This window comes from Rhodofomes roseus (genome assembly GCF_022264815.1).
Source record: "Rhodofomes roseus strain CIRM-BRFM 1785 chromosome Unknown C8Q71scaffold_4, whole genome shotgun sequence".
In the NCBI taxonomy this organism is placed as follows: domain Eukaryota; kingdom Fungi; phylum Basidiomycota; class Agaricomycetes; order Polyporales; family Fomitopsidaceae; genus Rhodofomes; species Rhodofomes roseus.
The window spans coordinates 1-20,149 of record NW_025952960.1 but is presented as its reverse complement, the minus strand read 5'-3'; the positions used below and the strand labels follow the sequence as shown (position 1 = coordinate 20,149).

The following is a 20,149-nucleotide window of genomic DNA, read 5'->3' as shown; positions in this document are numbered from 1 at the left end:
AGTCACTGCTGTAAGTACTCGTTGCAAGCTGTGCAAGAGCAGAAGTAATGTCTGATATCAGACTCAAAGTGGGCTCAATTGGTGTGAAGCTCGCCTCGGCCTGTTCACTCGACATTGACATTATTGAGAACATTACAATACATCTGCCAGTGAAAGTGCTGCTGTAGCATAGTTCTTGGCACATAACAGCTGTGACATATATTTCTACACCTACGTTAGCAAGAAAGAGACCAGTGCTCACGTACGCTACCTCCCCTCCCCGTCCCTCGCCGGCCTGCTCCATTTGCACCCACCGACCTCGCTGCACTCACACGTCCCACCATAGAACGCCGGCAAGTTCTCCGCGTCGACGTGCTTGAGCAGCACTGCCTGGTAGTCTCCGCCGAGCACGTCCATCTTCTCGATCGTGCGCGGGGCGAGCCAGAGCTTGAGCAGCGACCAGATCGTCGTGAACGACCATGGCGCGTTGATGATGAAGAACTTCGCCGAGCTGCGTACACATTGGGGTGGTGGATCGTGAGACGCGCAGGTGGGGAGAGCGGAGGCAGGACGTACAGCTCGGGGTAGTAGTCTTGCATGATTTGGAACGCGGCGCGTACGAGGTCCTTCATCTGCCAGAACTGTCCCAAACTGATGTCACCACACAGTCAGAATCGCATACAAGTCCTATGCGAGTCTCGTCGGACGGACTCACGAATACCCCTTCAAGTCTACTATGAGGAACGTCCCGTCGACCTGGTGGCCCGCCGCCCGCGACGCGGTCGGTATGATCTCGCGCGGTATGCTCTCCGCCATCGTCACGACGTACCACCAAAACCTCTCCGGGGTGATGTGCTTGTAGAGCTCCGGGATGTTCACCGCACCGTAGTGCTGGATACTCACCGGCCGGCCCTCCTTATCCGTCTTGTGGAACCACATCGGCCAGTATTCGAACACCTCGCGGCGCTCGGGGAACTGCGACGGGCTCGTCAACGGGCGGAGAGGGGGCGGAACGTGGGGTGGGACGTACGTCGTATGCATCCATCTTCGTGTACAGCTCGTCGATCCCGACGCCGTCCATGGTCTTCCGCCACTCCTGGCACTTTGCCCACATCTCCACGCTCGCCTTCACGTCGTACCCGCGCGCGCGAAGAAATCGTCTGTGATCGTCAGTTCCGTCAGCCTGCTGAGCTATCTCCACTAGCGCGATCGTCAAGACCTACAGAAGCGTAAAGTCGTCCGTCCCGATCGTGTCGCCCTCGTGCATGAGGTCCTGCTTGACGAGCTGCGCACGGAGCTGCTCAAGTATCACCTCCTGCTCTTTGGGGCTGGGCTCGGACATCTTGGCGGCTGGCAGAGGGGTCAACGGGCTGGGCGATGGGCGGAGAGTCTCGCAACCATCGCGTTGTTCGCGAGCAAAGTGCTCCCGCTGCGATGGACACGGCGTGGGAGGGTGATTGTGCTAGGAATACGCCTGCCCAATGGTGGATGCTCGACGGCCGCATGCGGTGGACCAGATGGCTGTCTGACTCAGGTCTGCATCTCGACAGCCAGTCTTCGCGCCTTCGGTCAGTCTCACGCTCTTCAAGCGGAAGTGTCAGCTCCGTACAGACTCACCGCCTTCCGGTCACAGCGTTGTGTGGGGATTGCATCGCGCACGGTGAGCATCCGCGCCCAAATCAACACGCATGCAACTTGTTCGGTACTGAGCGCGCTGCGATACTGGATAATCGATCCACTGGTGCGGCCGAGCACGAACTCCGTCGCAGACGCTCTCTTTCTTCCGACAGTCCGCATGTACACCACGATCGGTGCGTGACTCGACGCCCCGGGCAGTCAGGTATCAAGGCGCTGACAGTGCTCTCGGTGCTCTGTCAACATTGTTGCATCCCAGAACGTGAGCAGCACCGGTGCCCCTTGCGATCTGGAATCGTTGACGAGTATATAAATCAGATATCCATCTGTACTGGCACACTTCGCCACCATGAGCCAAAGGGCTTGGGTACCTTACGTCGCTGTGAACGCCTATGCAACGTACGTGTTTGATTGTCCTAGGAAAGGACTCACTTTGATGCCATTCTGTCCAGACTTTTTGGGCCACTGTCCCGCAGACCATCTTCCACTTATGGCACTACCGGGAAGATCAGTTCTACTGAAGGGTTTCGTTCGTGCATTCAGTCCAGCTAGTTGCCGATTTCATGCAAAGATAAGCTCACGAGAGCAAGCAGGTTATTGACTTTCGAACGAATCGGCAAATCACGGAACGAGAAGCATAGCTCATTCACGACGTTCGCGGTTCAAACGTTCAATATCACCGAGCGCCCGGGGCTCTCGAACCAGATCCCGTTCTTACGTAGCGCCTTCCAACTCGAACTGTTGCCATGGTCAGGGCCCATCCAAATGCCCCGCTTGGTGGTGACAAATTCGGCTCATCCTGGTGCAGGCAGGCAGGCAGGAAACGCAAAACGGTGTCCCGGTTGATCTCCTTGACGCTGCGTGTTAGCATTGATCATGCGGGGGAGGCTGACATGGGCCGGAACCCCACGTAGCCTCGCTCTTCTACATATATATTGAATGTGTCGCCAGACTAAAAATGTCTCCTATGTTCAGTTCTTCTTTTCTTCATGCCCGGTCTCGCTTTTGCCGCAGCCACTGCCGTGCTGGGCGCATCGTTCGTTACGTCTCCGTATGCCCAAGCACAAGGCCTCACCGATGCCCAACTGGACGAGGTGAAGGATAACCTCTGGTTCGCTGCACAGCAGACGTACGCCCCTCCGTTCCAAACCTCTTTCTTTACTGGCTGACCTCACCCTCCACTATACAGCTGGGAAATCGGCACAGAGGCACAGGCCCTTGTCGAGTCCGACGCCCCCGCCTATGCCGTTTTCGCCGACGCTTCCCTCCCGCCGCCCACCGGGAACTCCTCCTCGTCGTACAACTACACCGCCCTCCAGCCCGTCCTTCAGATCGCCTACAACACGGCGTACAACCGCTCGAACATGACCGGGCCCCAGCCGCTCATGTACGTCGAGCGCGGCGCCGCTGGCGACCCTGCATCCATCGGCGTCGCCATGCTCATCGCGAATTGGACGGGCACCCCCGAACCAGAGCTCGACAGGCCCGTGAGCGTGGACAGCCCCTACGGCACGTCGGTCGGCCAGGGCGTGACTTACGCACGCGCGGCGGAGGAGCAACTTGAGTATTTATTGACTGTCGTGCCACGCACTAGTGACGGCGCGATCAGCCATCGCGTCGAAACGACCCAGCTATGGTCAGCTATTTCGTCCGCTGCCAGCGTGGCAGACGGCTGACGTCGTTGCCTCATATAGGTCTGATTCTGTTTACATGGTACCGCCATTCCTGGCTTATTACGGTGTTCTCTCCAGCAACCAGTCCCTCGTTCAAGAAGCATACAACCAGGTGAGCATACCCGACACATTGCCTCGTAGTGTCTTCGAGCATCTGCTGACCCGCAGTCTACAGGTCAAGCTTTACCGCTCGTACCTATACAACTCCAGCGAGTCTCTCTGGCAGCACATTCTCCTCGGAACAGGAGCCTATGATCCCGGCTACTGGTCAACTGGTGGGTATGACTAACCGCTACATAAACCATTCTTGGAGGTTTAATCTCGGTCTTGCGCAGGTAACGGGTGGGCCGCCGCCGGTATGGTCCGCGTTCTCGCAACGATCCAGCACTCTCATTTCGCCGAGATACACACAGGGATGTACTCGCGCCAGGTAAGCATCGACGTCCACCCACAGCAACCCCCCAAGTGGCACATCACTCACACCCGCATAGGACGCCTCCACCTCGCTCTTCCACAACTACGCCAACAACGCCACCTGGTTCCTCGACAGCTCCTCCACCGCACTGCTCGCCAGCACCGTCTACCGCCTCGCCGCGCTCCAAGGCGTCTACACGCACATCCCGCACGCCGAGGCCGCGCGCGCAGCGCTCTCCGCCTCCGCGCCCGCTGGCGAGTCCGAGTACACCGCCTGGGGCACCGGCGACGGCGTCGGGCCCGCCACGAGCTTCACCCAGACCACCGCCACCGCCACCACCGCGCCCGCCTCCCGCTCGGGCACGGCGACGACGAGCTATGCGATGCCCACCCCGGCGGACTCGGAGAGGGCCTCAGCCACTTCTCCCCGCAGATGTGGGTTACGCCTGTGGTCGACCCGTATAACTGGAACGCCCAGGGCGGGTCCTCGCCCGAGGGCCAGGCGTTCGTCGTGGAGATGTACGCGGCGTGGCGGGACTGGGTCGAGCTCGGTTCTCCCGGCGCGAGTGACTCAAGGCGAAGTGTCAATGAGCTTGTGAGGGGAGCGAGTGGAGGCGTGCTTGGTCGGGTGGCGAGGATGTGGCGGTGGCGGCGGCAACATCATGGACTGTGATGAGCCCTGTGAGCGTTGTGGAGTCAGTTTGGGCCCCCGTTCACTGTTCTTTGCGAATCCCTCGTACAACTTCCTGTCTAATTCAGACTTCTTGTGGGCGAACCTGTGTGATCAGCACAACAGGACATCGAGATCGATGGGTACATGTCATGCCAAATTGAAGTGGAGACGAGAGATGATTTACAGCGGGGAAAACACCAAATTCGAAAGCCTGATATGTACAGTGACTACAAAAGGTGGGGCACTTAGTGAATACATACACTTGGCATGAAGTCTGCTATATGCACATACCTGACAGATGTCCGTACACAAAGCAGCCGTCGAGCCTCTGGGTTAGGTGGTTACGACAGCGAAGAGAAACGATGATACGCCGATGCCGGACAATCTGTGAATAGGGCGCCGGTCTGAAGGAAGCTGAGTGTTCGCACATGTACAAGCCGTCGTGCGCGCTGCTCACAGCCGCCGTCGTACGCAATGACACCGCGACACTTGCAACTACCTATAGCACCGAATACGCGCACCTCGGGCCCCATCCTTCAAGGCACAGAGGAGATGGGTGGAAAAGCCGCACGACTGTCAGAACGTGTCACGCCACTACGTCTCCGCCCGTGCCCGGACGCGGACGTCAATGTGGATCGCAACTCGGACACGGGCATACAGCAGAGACTCTACCGTGAGGTCCACCAGGCACGGCTGACCTGACACGGATCGTCCGGCGGACTGATGTGCCGCCGCGGCGGAGCAGCTTCCCACCGCAGTAGGTGGACGGCCAGTAGACCACAAGGGAGGCCGCCGTGACCGGGTTCGCGGCCAGCCTGAGCAGAGCAAGACGTGAGCGAGTAGAATTTAGAATGAAAAGGGAGATCCACCGTGGGTCCGTGATTCACTTGGTGCATCCTCGTTCCGTGATTGGTGCATCCTCGTTCCGTGATGCCCCAAGTGAACCGATGTACGGCGAGCGCGGGTCACCACGCTCACCATGGTACCTGAAAAACGGACCGTGTCAACGACATGACAGAGTCATAGCGGACGCACCGCACAGACGCAAGACACGCATTGCGTACACGACGTTGACCCACTCAGACAGGTGCTCGGACAGCCCCCGCACACACCGACGTCCCGAGACCCACGATGCGTACCCGCGCGCCCACAGAGTGGAACCGTAGCAGGCGTGCAAGGAAATTTTCGTCTTGTGGGCCCCTGAGGATGTTCGGACGTCGAGGTGGATGCGGCGGGGTCTTGACAATCCGGAGGGTACCGTGGATACATTCAGGCTGTTGACGCGAATCTGTGTCGTAGGTCCGGCGTGGCTTCCGGTGGCGGACGATCTGCGAATGGAAGGGAGGAGTAAGTGTGATGTGTCGGCCTGACTGTGGTAAGATGTGCGCCGGTGGGGTGAAGGCGGGAAGGTTCGAACGGGCTGCTTAACGAGAGCGGGCATGAAGAGAAAACACGACGTGCCGGCCGTGCGTCAGACTTCATCATCATGCATCGGGGCTCGCGTCGGCAAAACCCTGGAACGATGCGGGTCGGACTCATGGGCAAGGCCGGAAAGGGAGATCTAAGGCCATGAGTCGACGTCAGAGAATTGAAACGCGGGCGAGTGCTTACCACGACTTCAAATGAGATGTCGAATGCCGAGGAATTCGGGAATAGCTGCGGTGAGAACAAGTGAACCGTCGGCCAGCCTGGGGAGAACACTGATTCATCATCCGCACGAGGATGGCGAGGTTGTCCGCCTGTCCGCGGCCTCGCGTCGACGATGCACTGTGGCTGAGTACAATGTACGGGTTGCTTAGCTAAGTTTTTCAGACGGCAGCGCACCGGTGAGTCCGCGCAGGCGAATGTTGTTCGGATACTAGAACATGCCCGTTGGAGGACGGTGGCGGCGGTGGCGGCGGTGACTGTGAGGGGCTTCCATTTTGGGAAGACCGCCCGATCATTGGCCGGGGAGCCGAGGGCGGCATCGGAACGCTAATCTTAGATCGGGCGACCCACTCGCAGCCCGCGACGGCGTCCAGCGCATATAGTCGCCCTCGTCGCTGTCCTCGCCGCCGCCGCCCCCCACCCGCCGTCGTCGCTGCGCCCGCCCGCCCGCCCGCCGCCGTCGCCGGTGCCGCCGAATCCGGAGTGCCGCTGGACCCACTTAGTCACCGACGGCACGAGCCGACCCGCGCACAGTCATCACGCGTGCGTCCGCCGAGCGTCCCTCTTTATTCGGAGACAGGCTGCTGACGATGCCTGCAGTGTCCCCGCAGCCGTCGCACTCGCTGCCCCCGCACGCCCCGCCGTCTAGCAGCCTCCAGCTCGCCACATCTGCGGTCGCCTGCCCCTGCCGCGAGCGCCTACCCTCCTCCTCCACAGCCGCCATGCCGTCCCAGCCCCAGCCCGCCTCCGTCCACGCCCTCCCGCCCGAGCTCACCGAGCACGTCCTCATCCTCACCGCCCGCGCAGGCTTCCCCACCGCCATCGCCGCCCTCGCACAGACATGCCGCGCCCTCACCGCCCTCGTCTACCACTCCCCCGACCACCATCTCTGGCGCGAGGTCTTCCTCGCCACCTTTGACGACCCCCGCCGCTCCCCCAGATGGGTCCCCGCGCGCGAGCGCACCTGGGACTGGGGCGCCGCCTTCCGCGCCCGCATCTGGGCCGCCAACTTCTTCAAGCCCGGCCCGAGCCCGTCCGCCAGCAGTACGTCGCTCTCTTCGGCCGGAAGCGACGACGACGACGAGATCGAGCGGTGTACGCGCGCCCTGGAGACCCTCATCGACGTCGCCCACACCGCCCTCCCCTACCCGCCCTCCATCTCCTTCCTCCCCACCCCCCAGCCGTCGTTCACCGCCGTCAACACCATCCCCGGCTCCGCCCCCCAGCCCGGCTTCCCGTCCTACCCCATCTTCCCCCCGTCCCCCACCCCCGATCCCCTCCTCGCCGCCCTCCCCTTCGGCAACTGCCCCTGTGCCCAGGGCTACTGCGAGCCCGCCCGCACCGACTCGTCCAACGTCAAGTGGCTCGAAGCAGTCGTCGCCCATGGCTTCCCGCCGTACCTCGCCAGGAGGCTCTCCGGTAAGAAGTGGGAGGGCGGCATCATGGGCGAGGACCTGCCGCCGAACGAGGCCCGCATGATGCAGGCCCTCGCCCGCGTCGTCGCCTTTACCGGCTTCCTCCCCGCGCGCACGCAGGGCAGCATTCGCAGCGGGAGCTCGTCCGGGAGCACGCGCGGCAGCGACGCGAGCACCACCGGCTCCGACGACGAGTCCTCCGGCTCCGAGGGCTCGCACGACGAGTCCGCCGACGACGACGACGAGGAGAAGCAGCAGCGCCCCTCCTCATCGACCACCCCGGCCCGCCTCGCCGCCGAGACCTTCATCGCCGGCGCATCCGTCGTCGCCGGCATGTCTCTCGACACGAGCACTGCCGCACAGGCCCGCCGCGCGCGCCGCCTCGCCCGCATGCGTGTCTACAACCTCCGCTTCCTCAGCCCCTGGCGCGCCTGGGGCCCCTTCCACCTCGTCGAGCCCACCGACATGCCCCGCGCCCCGCGCACCCGCCCGTCGCCGCCACCCGCCCCCCTCAAGACCAACGGCAAGGCCCGCGCAAGGGAGAGCGACGAGGAACCCGCGTGCGGCCCGTACGACGTCGACTCGGACGACGAGGAGACGGACTGGGAGCCCCTCCCCGAGCAGCTCCGCCCTGCGTCGCACGCACGCCCGCCCCCGCCGAGCCTCCCCCCGCCCGCCACGCTCACCCCCGACTGGGCGTTCCTCGCCGCCGTCCGCGTCGTCGTCGAGGCCAATCTCCGCGAGGCCGTCGGCGCCGCAGAGCTCGCCGGCCTCACCACCCTCGACGGGCTCCGCAACGGCTCCGCCCCCATCGACCTCAGCGGCGGCGGCGACACCGGCCGCGTCCGCAGCGTCACCGCCCCCGCCGGCCCCCTCGAGGCCTTCCAGGGCGACTCTACCCGACGCAGGGGCAAGGGCGTAGACGACTTTGGCGGGCCCGCCCCGAGCACCGGTCTCCCCGCGACGACGGAGGGCTGGGACTGGGCGGGCGTGACGGGCATCTGGAGGCGGTGCATCTGCTGGCTCGACTACCGCGACCTCATCTCGCACAACGTGAGTGCCCCCATCGCCCGCGCCGCGTTCCCCGTGCTGACCCCCGCAGCTCTCGTCCGACTTCAACGACCCCGACCTCACCGAGGCCGTGCGCATCGTCCCCATGCGCCTCCGCGTCGCCTCGTACGGCCCGCCCCCCGTCCCCGCCTTCCCCGACCGCCCCACCCTCCACATCGAGGGCGAGACCGCCGCCAACGGCGCCACCGGCACCGTCCGCCGCCTCCAGGGCACCGTCTCCGTCGTCAAGGACGGCTCCGTCCACTGGCGCATCGTCCTGGTGAGTGCACCCCGCCCCCGTGGGTGTCGCCGCGCGCTGATGCTTGATCCGCAGCTCGGCCTGAATGAGGGAGAGCCCACCGAGTGGGTGACGGAGGGCGTCCAGATCGGCGGCCAGACGTCCGCGATGGGCGTCCTCGGCCTCTGGACCGGCTCCCAGCACGAACGCATGGACCCCCTTGGTGCGTGGAAGCCTCGTGCATCTCGTGTCGACCGCGCTGACGAGTGTCGCTGCTACAGGGCCGTTCTGGGCGTGGAAGGTCGGCTGAGGCGCGTTCGGGTTTGCTGTCCACTCCTGTTGTGTGCTTGCTATGTTTATGCAGTTGCCATATCTATACGTTGCGCTCGACTGCGTTCTGCTGAATCACTGTTGCGTGCGTGTCGCCCCGATTCACGCATGCTCATGGCAGGGCACATGGGCGCGGATGTGACAACGCCATCATCATTGGCCAAGAGCATGTACATTGCACGTCGGTCATTCCGGAGACTGTAGCTACGTGTGCCATGCTCAGTCCGTTTCATCGTTATGCCCTGAGTGTCGGCGGCCTATCTAACATGAATATCGTTGAGCGGGCGATTTCCGTCAGTCATTACAACCCACAGCCCGTCGGCGACGCGCTCACGGTCCACGGGAGCGTTTGAGGACACAGAATGGATACTCTTCGTGTGTAGAGACACGCAGCTCATTCATCATTCGAAGGAGATAGGATGGTAGATCGTGATGGGCGGGGGAGCCAGATCGAACGGTCACCGGTAGTTGTATGTACCGTGTCCGTGCGTTCGACCTCCATGTCAGCGGGCGGCGGTACTAGTCGAAGGAAATCCCGTGTCTGAGCGGCTGCAGTGATCTCTTCGTGACTTGGGGGATTGTTAAAGGCAACGTTGCGAGTGAAGAGGAAGAAGACTGACGGATGCGTGGACCTCACAGCGTGAGGGGACGCACAACGGCTGATGTGGCTGCTGGAAGTGACGGTGCACAGTATCAGAGCTAACATTGGACGCACTAAGGATGGCGACAAAGTTTCTGGGCGGCACGAACGTTGTCAACGATTTGTGAGAGGATCATCGGAGGCCGTTCCCCTAGAAAGGCATCGTTCGTGTCCGATTCAAGCTCCCTGAGATTGTCCTCGGATTTGACCACAGGCTGAGGCAGTTTCATGAGCTGCAGGCGAGAAGGTGAGTGACAGATATCTCGGGCCAGTCTCATATAGCGTACCTCAAATGAATGGACCTTCATTGTGCCGTCTATCTCTGTGGTTTCACGGATTATATCGGGTACAGTAATAGGCGCGTTGGGATGGCAGATATTCGTAGGAAGCGTACGCTAGGTACCGATGCTTTCTGACAGAGGAGTCTGTGTAGAATCGTTGGGACGAGCAGCGAGTAGGCCATGGTGGCTCAAGGCGAGTCGAGTGTTTGAACTGAGTGTTCAACGTTCAACCTTTCAAGTATATCCAAGTGTTCAAGTCGAGTGTTCTGGGATAATCCCAGGATAATCGGGATGGGTTGAGGACATGACCGACTGGGCGCTTCCGCGAACTCTTCCTGCAAACGGCAATGGGCGCGACTCTCACAAAACGCTCACTGCAAAGTGAACTGCCTCTCCCTCCGCCGCACACATCCCGCCGCTAACTGCTCCTCGTCGCTGTTCACTCTCGCCATGTCCGACAACGACGACTACTCCGACGGCGAAGACGAGGTCCCCCTCGCGAAGCGTTCCGGGCGACCGCGCAACGCGACTCCCGCCGACGATGGACAATACAGGATGAAGGGTGCCCTCAAGGCTCCCAGGCCGACGAGCTACACCACACAGGCTCTGTTCGGTGTGTGTCCCCCTCTTCGAACGCGGAGCCGCACCAACGTTGACCGCACCTCAGACCAAATGATCGCCGGCGACATTGACACCAACCCTGACTATCAACGAGGTGCGCCGCCGTCGCAATCCTAGTCCGTGTCGCGCAGGCTCGCTCACCGGCCTACAGACGTCGTTTGGCCGGAGACTAAGCAGATGGGTGCGTCTGCATCCTACGAAAGAAGGGCGAATGGACGAAACGTGCTCCTCCACAGGGCTTATTGACTCCATTTTCCGCAACTTCTATGTACCTCCGCTTATATTCTGTAAGTCCCCAATCTTCGCTTCCGCGCGTGTTGACTCAGTGCGAGTAGCGGTGACATACCGGGACGACGGCTCAGAACGTCGCATCTCAATAGATGGCAAGCAGCGGTTGACCTCCATCCGTAGGTAAAGACTACGTTTCCTACATGCCGCGCCCGCAAACTTACGTTATTTTACAAACAAGATTCATGCAGGGCGAAGTGAGTGCTTGCTGCTGGCATGTATTGTTCACTCGCTAACAGTGCTCCTTCAAGATTTTGTGTATGTCTGTCCCCTACTTCGTCCCCATCTCACTGACCTCAGAGAATGTGGGCAGTCAAGGATCCGTGCGTATTCAACAGGGAACGGCTCGCGCATACTCACATCTCTCTAGAAACACAGGCGAGAAATTCGCATATGAAGACATCGGCGCATTCAAGGGGATCAAGGTGTTCTCTGAGCGATACAGGAAGATCTTCCGCACGAAGCAAATTGTGAGTCATCACGTCACTGCATAGACGTCAGTCCCAACACCTGTATCAGGTATGCATAGAGTATCAAGATCTCTCCAACTCGAGCGAACGGGAGATTTTCCAGGTATGGTCCATTCGCAACCGTTTTGGCCTTTCATGAATTTCAGTCTTCAGCGTGTCCAACTTGGAATGGCACTGACTGCAGCAGGTATACGTCGTGCCACAAGTCCGACATGTTCGTAGCATCTGACAGTTACCTCCAGAAAAACTGCAAGCCATTGCGTCGCCAATGGGCGATTTCATCCACGAGCTGCAGGCGCAATACGTCAACCCGAGCGACGAGCTCGGCCTTAGCTCACTCCTCGACTGGGACGTCACACGAGGGAACGACTTTCGGTGTCTCGTGCATTCGGCGCACTCAGTCGAGCGGTGGCCAAACGTGGGCACCTTCCCGAGCCCGGAGACACTGCGAAAGTGGCTGGAGCGCAACGAGGAGCCGGTGCCCAAGTTCACCGCAGGCTTGCACCAGACAATGGAGATCTTCCTCATGCTCGCGCGCGAGCAGAACGGGGCGATGTTTAGGATGACTGACGTGAAGAAGCTCGCGCCCGCCGAGTTCATCGCGATCGTCGTGCTCATCCACACGTGGAAGGCCAAGCTCAGCGCGAGCGCGTTCAAGAAGGCGATCCGGGACATGCGCAAAGGCGTGCGCGAGAAGGAGCACGACATTCGGACGAACGGTCGCGTGATGACCTTGCTCTGGGACTTCATCAAGTCTCTGAAGCCGGAGAGGTACATGGGCCAGGACGCCACAGAGACGCCGGTAGCGAAGGTGCGGCCGCTGAAGCGGAAGCGTAGGCAGGACGAGGACGACGGGATGAGCGTGGACAGCGAGGATAGGAATCCTCCGGTGAAGAGGAAGGTGGAGGCAAGGGACTATTCGTCCCTCCCGACTGTCTCCCAAGCGCATGCCATGGCGTCCCGCCCGTCCCCTGTACCACGCCCGCCGTCGCATTCCAGTGGCCCGCCCACGCCTGCGCCCCCTGCTCAAGCACCTCGTACCGCGGCTCCCTATCCCACACCGCAGGCTCACGACCGACTCGCTGCACTACGGGCGGTCAGAGAGATGGGGCGAGACATTCCGAGCTCCCAGTCGCTATCGCCGTATCAGCCGTCGCCGGGCGCGCCGTTCTCTCCGTCACAGCATGTCACATCGAGTATCATGCAGCAGCAGCAGGGGGTCCCGCAGACCGCCGATGCTGCAATGGCGAGGATGGCCGCTCAACAGCTGATGAACAGCAATCCTGCGTGGCCTACGCAGCTTCCCGGGACACAAGCCAACGGCCATTACCAGCCTTCCCAGCAGCCAACACATCGCTACTAGGTGTGTGTGTGCGCGCGCGTCACCTTTGTTTGTCCGAGTGACGGCCGTTAACCCTGCTGCACAGGCTGGAGAACATCCTGACTGATACGAAGATGACTATGTACACGAATGGCTTGGGCCTTGCGCATTGTAACGTATATTTCGTAATGATTACCTTCACGTTCCTGTAAGTTCCCGAGCCGTGATGCAGAGAGATATGGACAATTGGAGTACAAGGATGCAGAATGACTGAGCAAGACGTACTTGTGAGGAATCCAGCCCGTCGCCGGCGCGTTGCGGGTAAGCGTAGCCTCGGCGAGGTCGGATTCGGACGCGGACACAGTTGAGTAGGCAATGTCCTCGTATCGAAGCTTGGGCTCTCTGCCCATTGTAGGTATGGTTATTATACATGAGCAAACATAGACCGTTCTAGACATTCAATTGATTGGCACCCCTGGTGTCTACTGGTGCTTGTCCCCACCCTCTGAGATGCAAATGCAGAACATTGGGCCACAGGATGCAACCTGCCATGCTGGACAACATTAGGATCCACACAGTTGTAATAATTTCCAAGTCTGACAGAAGCCTTGACAGCTTGGATATACTTGGTGAGGTACTTGTACTGTGCAGTGTTTTCTCCACAGGGGTGTTAGGGATAGAGGCTTGATAACCTCAGAGTGCACAGAACTTGTTAGACATTTTTACTATTACTGAGTGGCTGCATCATTGAAGGTTTGTTATGTGCTTATCTTACTTTCCTTATCTTTCCTTTTGTGCCATTTGAATGGACATCAATGTAGCACTTTCATTGTTTTACTACAGAGGTATTGGTTACCGATGTTTTGATGCTTTATAAGCACTTGTTGCTGTATATACTAAATGGACTATTACTGAGTTTATAGTGTGTTCTTACTCATTATGACCAGATGCTTTCAGTACTGATACAAGAGCTATTGTATGCTTTGTAAATGATGTTTATTCACAATCAATTACCAAGTCATAATGGTTTTGTATTGGTATACAAAGGAATGGCTGTGCATCAATTACTGAGCCATTTCCAAAGCCATGTCGGATTGCTGTGCTCTCCTTAGGCTGCACACCAAAATAGTGGACTCTTGCATGCCTCAGTAGTGTTGAACAAGGAGTGAAAAAGGAAGTGGCAAGATGAAGGGCTGAAGAGACTACAAGACCAATCAAGGACAGCAGTCAAGAGGAGGGCTTACAAGGTCTCTGAAACCTGTGAGGGAAGACACAAGCAGTGTAAGATGAGTGGAGAGACTGATACATTACAGGGGCATCCATCCCAGTATATATACACATGAGAGAGAGTCATCACATGATTGTACAGTAAGCATAAGTAAGCATTATGTGTAAGCCTGTAGCAGGATGAGTAAGGCGTACACATGTCGGGTCATGATGATGCAATATAGTGCAATGAGCGAATACATCAGGATGGTGCAATATGGCACTATAGATAGAACATGCTGGAAGGCACTGGAAAGGACTGGACGGGCCTAGATCAATGATGTGATCAATGATGCAAAGTGATGTGATCAAAGAATGTGATGGAACATTAAGGAATGATCTGGAATATGATGGAACCATGTGGAATGTTCCATACAGGTCTAGAACATGGAATGTTCCATACAGGTCTAGAACAAGTCATGTGCTACAGGTCTGGATCAAGTCCATCAAGAATGTACATAATATGTATGTTATGGTTCTGTTTTTGTTTATACACAGCTAGTTACCAAGTTTATTGCCGAGTTAATAGGAATAGTAACCTCACTAATAGAGATTTGTATTGCCTATACAAAGTGGCAACAAATGGTAAAATCTTTGGTAATCTTCGGCAATGCAATTACCGAGACAGCACAAAGTTGAGCTGTAATGAGGATACCAGATCCACAACAAATACAAAAGAGGGTGGGACTTTAGTCAGTGCTGCTATACAAGTATGCAGTACTGCTCTTCAACTGGGAAGAGTAAGCTAAAAATGGATTTGAGTCGGCAATGAATTGCCGAGGTTTAGAGCTTTTTAGAATAGAGGATGAAGTCTGAATATAGAGGATTAGTATCCAGAGGTTGATTCCAAAGGAATGGGCTTTTTCAGATTTGAAGTCACACAACAGAAGTTGAATGGAAGTCTGAACAGCTAGCTTTGACTGCACAGTGACAATGGCAAGTTACAAAACCCTAATGTAGCAGCGTGAGGCCATGCTTCAAGAGGGGCTCACTAAGGTAATTAATCCTCACTTGCTAATGGCTATAAGGCTTGCTTTAGTGTCAAGTGAGTTGCTGATTAGGCTAACCACCTTAATTATAGTAATGCCACTGAGATGTACTAGTATGGAACAAGTTGATACAGACATCTATTGATGGTGGTAACAAGTTTACAGAATGAGATGATGACTAAGCACCTTCTCTTACTGAACCCAACTTGTGAAGTCAGTCAATGAGTTACTGAAACCTTACTAGTAGCGTGAGCCGTTGACACATTCAAAGTTGTACCTGTTCATCAAACAAAGAGTAAGCAGTGAACAGTTTGTAGGTGTTAGAGTCCACCTTCTTGTGCTTCTCGCCGGCCTTTGGAGATGTGGGCTGTGATATGGTAGGTGTCTGCAGAAATGTGGGCATGCTATGCAATTGCTGGGATGACGTCGGCCAGTAGAGGGATGTTGTGGGCGGACAGAGCCAAATGTGCTCTGTATGGAATCTGCAAGATATGCGAGCAAGTAGACATTGCATAAGTATCTAGTGTCATGAAGTATACAATGATTGTTTGTAAGGTACGTTGAGCAGGGCAGTCACACTTGATACATAACTAGCCTGTTCAAGTGTGAACATTGGGTACAAAGCGTAGTACTTGTCGCTCTGATTGCGGAACAGAAGGTACGCCTGTGATAGAGAATCAGTGAGGCATGGTGTAAGAAGACCGAAAGAACTTACAGGTCTCATCTTGAGAAAGTGTATGTGTTGAACTTCCGAGTTTTCAGTGTTCTTATCTTATCAGTTATGTACGGATATGGACTTATGTTCTGCGATGTCAGATTACATACGTTCTTTGATGGACTTTGCCTAGATTACGTCATGTGACTTTAGTCCGGATCATTCCATGATATTCCACGACATTCCTTGATGTTCCATGACGTTCCATATCATTCCTTGATATCCCATCACGTCTTATATTACTCTTTGATGTTCCATCATGTCTCATATTATTCCTGATGTTCCATCACGTTTCATGTATCTCTCCACATCAAACTCCGAGTTTTGGCTTACTCATGCTGCTTACCAGCTTACTCATATCCCCAAAACCTCGGACTTAGTGCTTACTGATGAACCACTGATACAGCATGTGACCTGTATCAAATGTGTATATATACTGGGCTGGTTTGCCCTGTAATGACAACGATCCTTCGTCCTCTCCTCTGCCTGCCAGCATAGGATCTTCCCTTTGGGACTGGTCTGTTCACTCACTCTTTAGTCCTTCACTGCCACTGGGCTTACTAAGCCTAAAACCTCTTTCTTCAACAGTATGAGCATCTCGTAGGTACTGCCCCATCTTGTGTGAACATCCAGTATTAGCTGCACCTCTCGGAGGTGAGGAAGGAACCACCCATTTGCATTCCCAGTGTGAATGGTCTCATCCCAAGCATCTCTGCGAAGAGGGGAGGAGCGGATGGAGCGAACAATGTTCCTGATGCCTGGGATGACATGTGCGTCAAGGTCGAGCATAGGTGGATCGCCAGGGGCAGGAGGATGACCCCCGGGTGCAGGAGGACGACCCCTGGGTGCAGGCGGAGGACCGCCAGGCGCAGGCGGAGGGCCAGGGTTGCCCTCGTTGCTGCCCACATAGTTGTCTCTGTCCTCAACATCATCACCATCCCTGCCATTGTCGGGAGCCAGAGTGCCAATGTTTTGATGAAGGCCTGGCTGCATGTGTTGATGGTATGGTCCAGGCAGTGCACATTGGAGTTCACGTCATCAAAGGTTGTATTGGGGGCCTTGAGCACGAGTTCGTTGCCGAACTGCATCAGCATAGTGCCATTGTTTGCCGCGCTGTCCATGGTGAACTTTCCAACCTGCAGGGAGAAGAATTAGACCGATTTAGTTCTATGTAACAGAATGACTCACTTTCTTCATGATGCCAACTCGCTCAATAACGTGGGTCAGAACTGTTGCCAAGTTTATCCCCTGATGATGACCGTACACTCTCGCAAAGCCAATGACAGCCGATTGCATCACAATGTTGGAAGTGATCCAATGAGCTGTAACAGCCATGTATGACCTACGAGCCTTGGTATCCCATACATCACTGGTAAATGAGATCTCCCCTGCAGTGGCCTAGTGTTGAACTTCCGAGTTTTTCAGTGTTCTTATCTTATCAGTTATGTACGGATATGGACTTATGTTCTGCGATGTCAGATTACATACGTTCTTTGATGGACTTTGCCTAGATTACGTCATGTGACTTTAGTCCGGATCATTCCATGATATTCCACGACATTCCTTGATGTTCCATGACGTTCCATATCATTCCTTGATATCCCATCACGTCTTATATTACTCTTTGATGTTCCATCATGTCTCATATTATTCCTGATGTTCCATCACATTTCATATATCTCTCCACATCCAACTCCGAGTTTTGGCTTACTCATGCTGCTTACTAGCTTACTCATATCCCCAAAACCTCGGACTTAGTGCTTACTGATGAACCACTGATACAGCATGTGACCTGTATCAAATGTGTATATATACTGGGCTGGTTTGCCCTGTAATGATAACGATCCTTCGTCCTCTCCTCTGCCTGCCAGCATAGGATCTTCCCTTTGGGACTGGTCTGTTCACTCACTCATTAGTCCTTCACTGCCACTGGCTTACTAAGCCTCAAACCTCTCTGTTGTGTATGTAGAAGGAAAGGGATGTACGGCCAATTCCACCTTCAGGCTCTCCAGCTGCTTCTTGAAGTTGGCCATGACAAGGGTTGTCACCTTCGTACAATGAGGGATGTCGTCATCCATCATATCCGGCCTGCAGAGCAAGAGAAGTCTTCAAAACTCAGGGTTCTCGACGATGTTGATGGGCTGCATTTATCAGCCATTAACTTGGGATGCAAACGAATCACCAAACCTCACCTGGTCGTGCGCAACAATGAAGTCAACTAGATATTGCTCAAACAACTCTTGACTGAAGATGATACGTGGTCCCTTGGCGGTGGCTTGTTTGAGAGCAGCTCACATGTTCTTATAGCTCACCAGCTGATTGGGGAAACCTTTCTCCTCGATGTGCTTCATGTACTCCTCACGGTGATAGTTGTTGACATGCCTGCGAAGGTTGTCTGAGCCAGTGAGACCTCCGTAGTAATAGCTGCGGCCATCCCAAGGGAGGTTGTTGACCTTGACCTTGGCCTACGCCTTCCTGTGTCATTCTGATGAACATATCATACACATAAACAAGGCAATCAGACTCACTCGCACAGCGAGCAGACAGCCATCATTGTCTTCTCAGCTTCTTCCCAGTCATCCTTCTCTGTCCACCCAGGAACTGGGACATCCAGGTAGTTGAAGAATGGAAGAAGGTCAGCAGGGGCTGTCTTCTCCGACACATTCATGGAGGGTGGGACTTCATTTAGAGCTAGGAGATCCAACCTATAACACAGGATGACCCCATTGTGAGTGTCAGCCTTCCGCAGGCATAATTTGCCCCTCCTGGCTACAGGAGCCTGGACAGCAGGCATGGGCTGCTCTTTGGGCCCCTCTTTGTCGCTGTGAACGAACGTGGATGTCAAAGATTTTGCCTGCATGGTTGTCCGCAGCTGCAGGAGGCTGAGGGAGGTCAGGTGGTGAGGCGGCAGGGACCTTGCATGTCTTGCCAGTTCCCTTGCGTTTAGCCAGCATGGTTTAGCAGGAGGATGAGGGAAACAGCATACCTGTACCCGCCTATGTTAAATAGTGTTGCACCGACACCCACCGCCTCCTTGTCAAGCTCATCCCAGAAATCATGTTGACAGAATGGAGCAGCGTGTCCCTCAGTACGTGTACAAGAAAGTTGGAGCCTGCAGACCAAATGTTTGGTCAATGGGGAAGCCAAGGGGAGCTATGAGGCTGGACACACCTGAGCACAGCAAAGATGCACCGTTCCATGGGCAGGTTCTGTCAATGGCAAAGCAGCCAGCTTCCATTGGACTATCCACACCTGGTGACATGTGTTCCACCCTTACAGAACCTCACCATGCCGGAAAATGGTGTGTTTCTGTGGGAATGGAAGAGGGAGGCAATGTAGCCATGTAGCCATAGGATAGAAGGCCTTTAATAGGGGTCAGTTAGGAATTAATTACAAAAGAGGGTACTGGAACTTTGGGCTGAAAGTTGGTATGTAGGACGTCTATATCATGTAGATGATGGGTGCAAAGTTTCAGGGAAATTGGCAGACCGGTTTTTGAGCAGTGGGCAATGCTTTCTGTTAACAGGCACATTTTTGCTATGTGCAGAGCCACAATAACAGCACTTGGCAGGAAGCTTGTTTATAGCAAAATGCTTCATTTGTATGTGTGAACATTGGCACCAAGCCGCTTGGCAATTGGAGGTCTGATGCCAGTGCTATGGGCAAAAAATGCATACCATGGGCAGGAGGGCGTATTCTAGGAGACCAAGGAAGCAGATTTGGGGGTAGCTTCTTTATAGCTAATATGGTCCATTGGTATGTAGGACCATGGGTACAAAATTTGGGAGCCATAGCTGCAGCGGTTCTTGCTTGGCCGGCAGGCATCCCAGCCAAGGGGGGAGGTAATGACCACTAGCATGTGAACCACTATGATCTTGGGGTAGGTTCCTTATCGTCGATATGGTCCAGTCCTATGTAGGAATACGGGTACCAAATCTGGGACCCATGTCTGCAGCCATTCTTAATCTGTTGGCGGCCTGTCAGCCAAGGGGGAGGGCCATGACCACTAGCACACAAACTATGACAATTGCAGGGTAGGTTTGGTGTAGCTAATGTGATCCATTCCGATGTATCAATATTTATACACAATCTGGAAGCCATACAACATTGTCACTGAGTACATACCCGTGCTGTACAAGCCTATGTTACAGACCACATTCACAGTATGTCTATTGTCAACAATAGTGAACACTGAGTTTCATTTCCCTTGCCCATATTTGGACATGGTCTGGCTCAAGACAAGTGTGTTTCCTTTTTCATCAAACACCACCACCCATCAGTGGCAAATTTGTCGGCTGTGATCATGTGCATGGCTGTGAGGATGGTATATAAACCTGGCCGCTGTCTGACCACCTCCCTCGTCTCTTTCCCTCTTCCCCCCACCATCCGTCATTGACAGTAAGTAATTCTCATATCTAAGCATCACAAGCCGAGCTAACAGTCCATAAGACAACACTGTAATGTCCTCTAACAATGCTGCGGTGCCTGAGTTGCCCAAGTCCTT

At 55.7% G+C, this 20,149-nt stretch overlaps 6 protein-coding genes across 6 annotated transcripts; 3 read left to right on the top strand and 3 right to left on the bottom strand.

The window, feature by feature from the left end:
- Nucleotides 1–2: 2 nt before the first annotated feature.
- C8Q71DRAFT_845947 (CRAL-TRIO domain-containing protein) lies at nucleotides 3–1,534 on the bottom strand (the record flags this gene model as incomplete). Its single annotated transcript, XM_047926619.1, has 6 exons — nucleotides 1,203–1,534; nucleotides 1,010–1,139; nucleotides 695–954; nucleotides 556–630; nucleotides 312–490; nucleotides 3–28 (listed from the first exon to the last, which is right to left on the bottom strand). Exons 1-6 carry the CDS (start codon nucleotides 1,319–1,321, stop codon nucleotides 3–5), a joined length of 789 nt encoding a protein of 262 aa, XP_047781993.1. The 5' UTR covers nucleotides 1,322–1,534.
- Nucleotides 1,535–2,603: 1,069 nt separating this feature from the next.
- Nucleotides 2,604–4,374, top strand: C8Q71DRAFT_701246 (glycosyl hydrolase family 88-domain-containing protein; the record flags this gene model as incomplete). The annotated part of the gene is made up of 7 exons (XM_047920177.1): nucleotides 2,604–2,743; nucleotides 2,804–3,250; nucleotides 3,309–3,399; nucleotides 3,463–3,562; nucleotides 3,623–3,717; nucleotides 3,779–3,994; nucleotides 4,078–4,374. The coding sequence occupies 7 exons, from the start codon at nucleotides 2,604–2,606 to the stop codon at nucleotides 4,372–4,374; spliced, it is 1,386 nt and encodes a 461-aa protein (XP_047781992.1).
- Nucleotides 4,375–4,886: 512 nt separating this feature from the next.
- On the bottom strand, nucleotides 4,887–5,923 carry C8Q71DRAFT_411152 (uncharacterized protein). The gene is made up of 3 exons (XM_047918391.1): nucleotides 5,410–5,923; nucleotides 5,244–5,360; nucleotides 4,887–5,189 (listed from the first exon to the last, which is right to left on the bottom strand). Exons 1-3 carry the CDS (start codon nucleotides 5,813–5,815, stop codon nucleotides 4,969–4,971), a joined length of 744 nt encoding a protein of 247 aa, XP_047781991.1. The 5' UTR covers nucleotides 5,816–5,923; the 3' UTR covers nucleotides 4,887–4,968.
- A 688-nt stretch (nucleotides 5,924–6,611) lies between these two features.
- Nucleotides 6,612–9,034, top strand: C8Q71DRAFT_721069 (uncharacterized protein; the record flags this gene model as incomplete). Its single annotated transcript, XM_047921408.1, has 4 exons — nucleotides 6,612–8,489; nucleotides 8,539–8,766; nucleotides 8,821–8,947; nucleotides 9,006–9,034. The coding sequence occupies 4 exons, from the start codon at nucleotides 6,612–6,614 to the stop codon at nucleotides 9,032–9,034; spliced, it is 2,262 nt and encodes a 753-aa protein (XP_047781990.1).
- Nucleotides 9,035–10,324: 1,290 nt separating this feature from the next.
- On the top strand, nucleotides 10,325–12,941 carry C8Q71DRAFT_739751 (uncharacterized protein). The gene is made up of 12 exons (XM_047922730.1): nucleotides 10,325–10,588; nucleotides 10,643–10,690; nucleotides 10,748–10,777; nucleotides 10,833–10,883; nucleotides 10,932–11,007; nucleotides 11,066–11,081; nucleotides 11,136–11,142; nucleotides 11,198–11,207; nucleotides 11,255–11,354; nucleotides 11,404–11,457; nucleotides 11,508–11,541; nucleotides 11,597–12,941. The coding sequence occupies exons 1-12, from the start codon at nucleotides 10,426–10,428 to the stop codon at nucleotides 12,715–12,717; spliced, it is 1,710 nt and encodes a 569-aa protein (XP_047781989.1). The 5' UTR covers nucleotides 10,325–10,425; the 3' UTR covers nucleotides 12,718–12,941.
- Nucleotides 12,942–17,936: 4,995 nt separating this feature from the next.
- On the bottom strand, nucleotides 17,937–18,845 carry C8Q71DRAFT_721067 (uncharacterized protein; the record flags this gene model as incomplete). Its single annotated transcript, XM_047921407.1, has 4 exons — nucleotides 17,937–18,069; nucleotides 18,174–18,581; nucleotides 18,632–18,757; nucleotides 18,817–18,845. 4 exons carry the CDS (start codon nucleotides 18,843–18,845, stop codon nucleotides 17,937–17,939), a joined length of 696 nt encoding a protein of 231 aa, XP_047781988.1.
- Nucleotides 18,846–20,149: the final 1,304 nt, after the last annotated feature.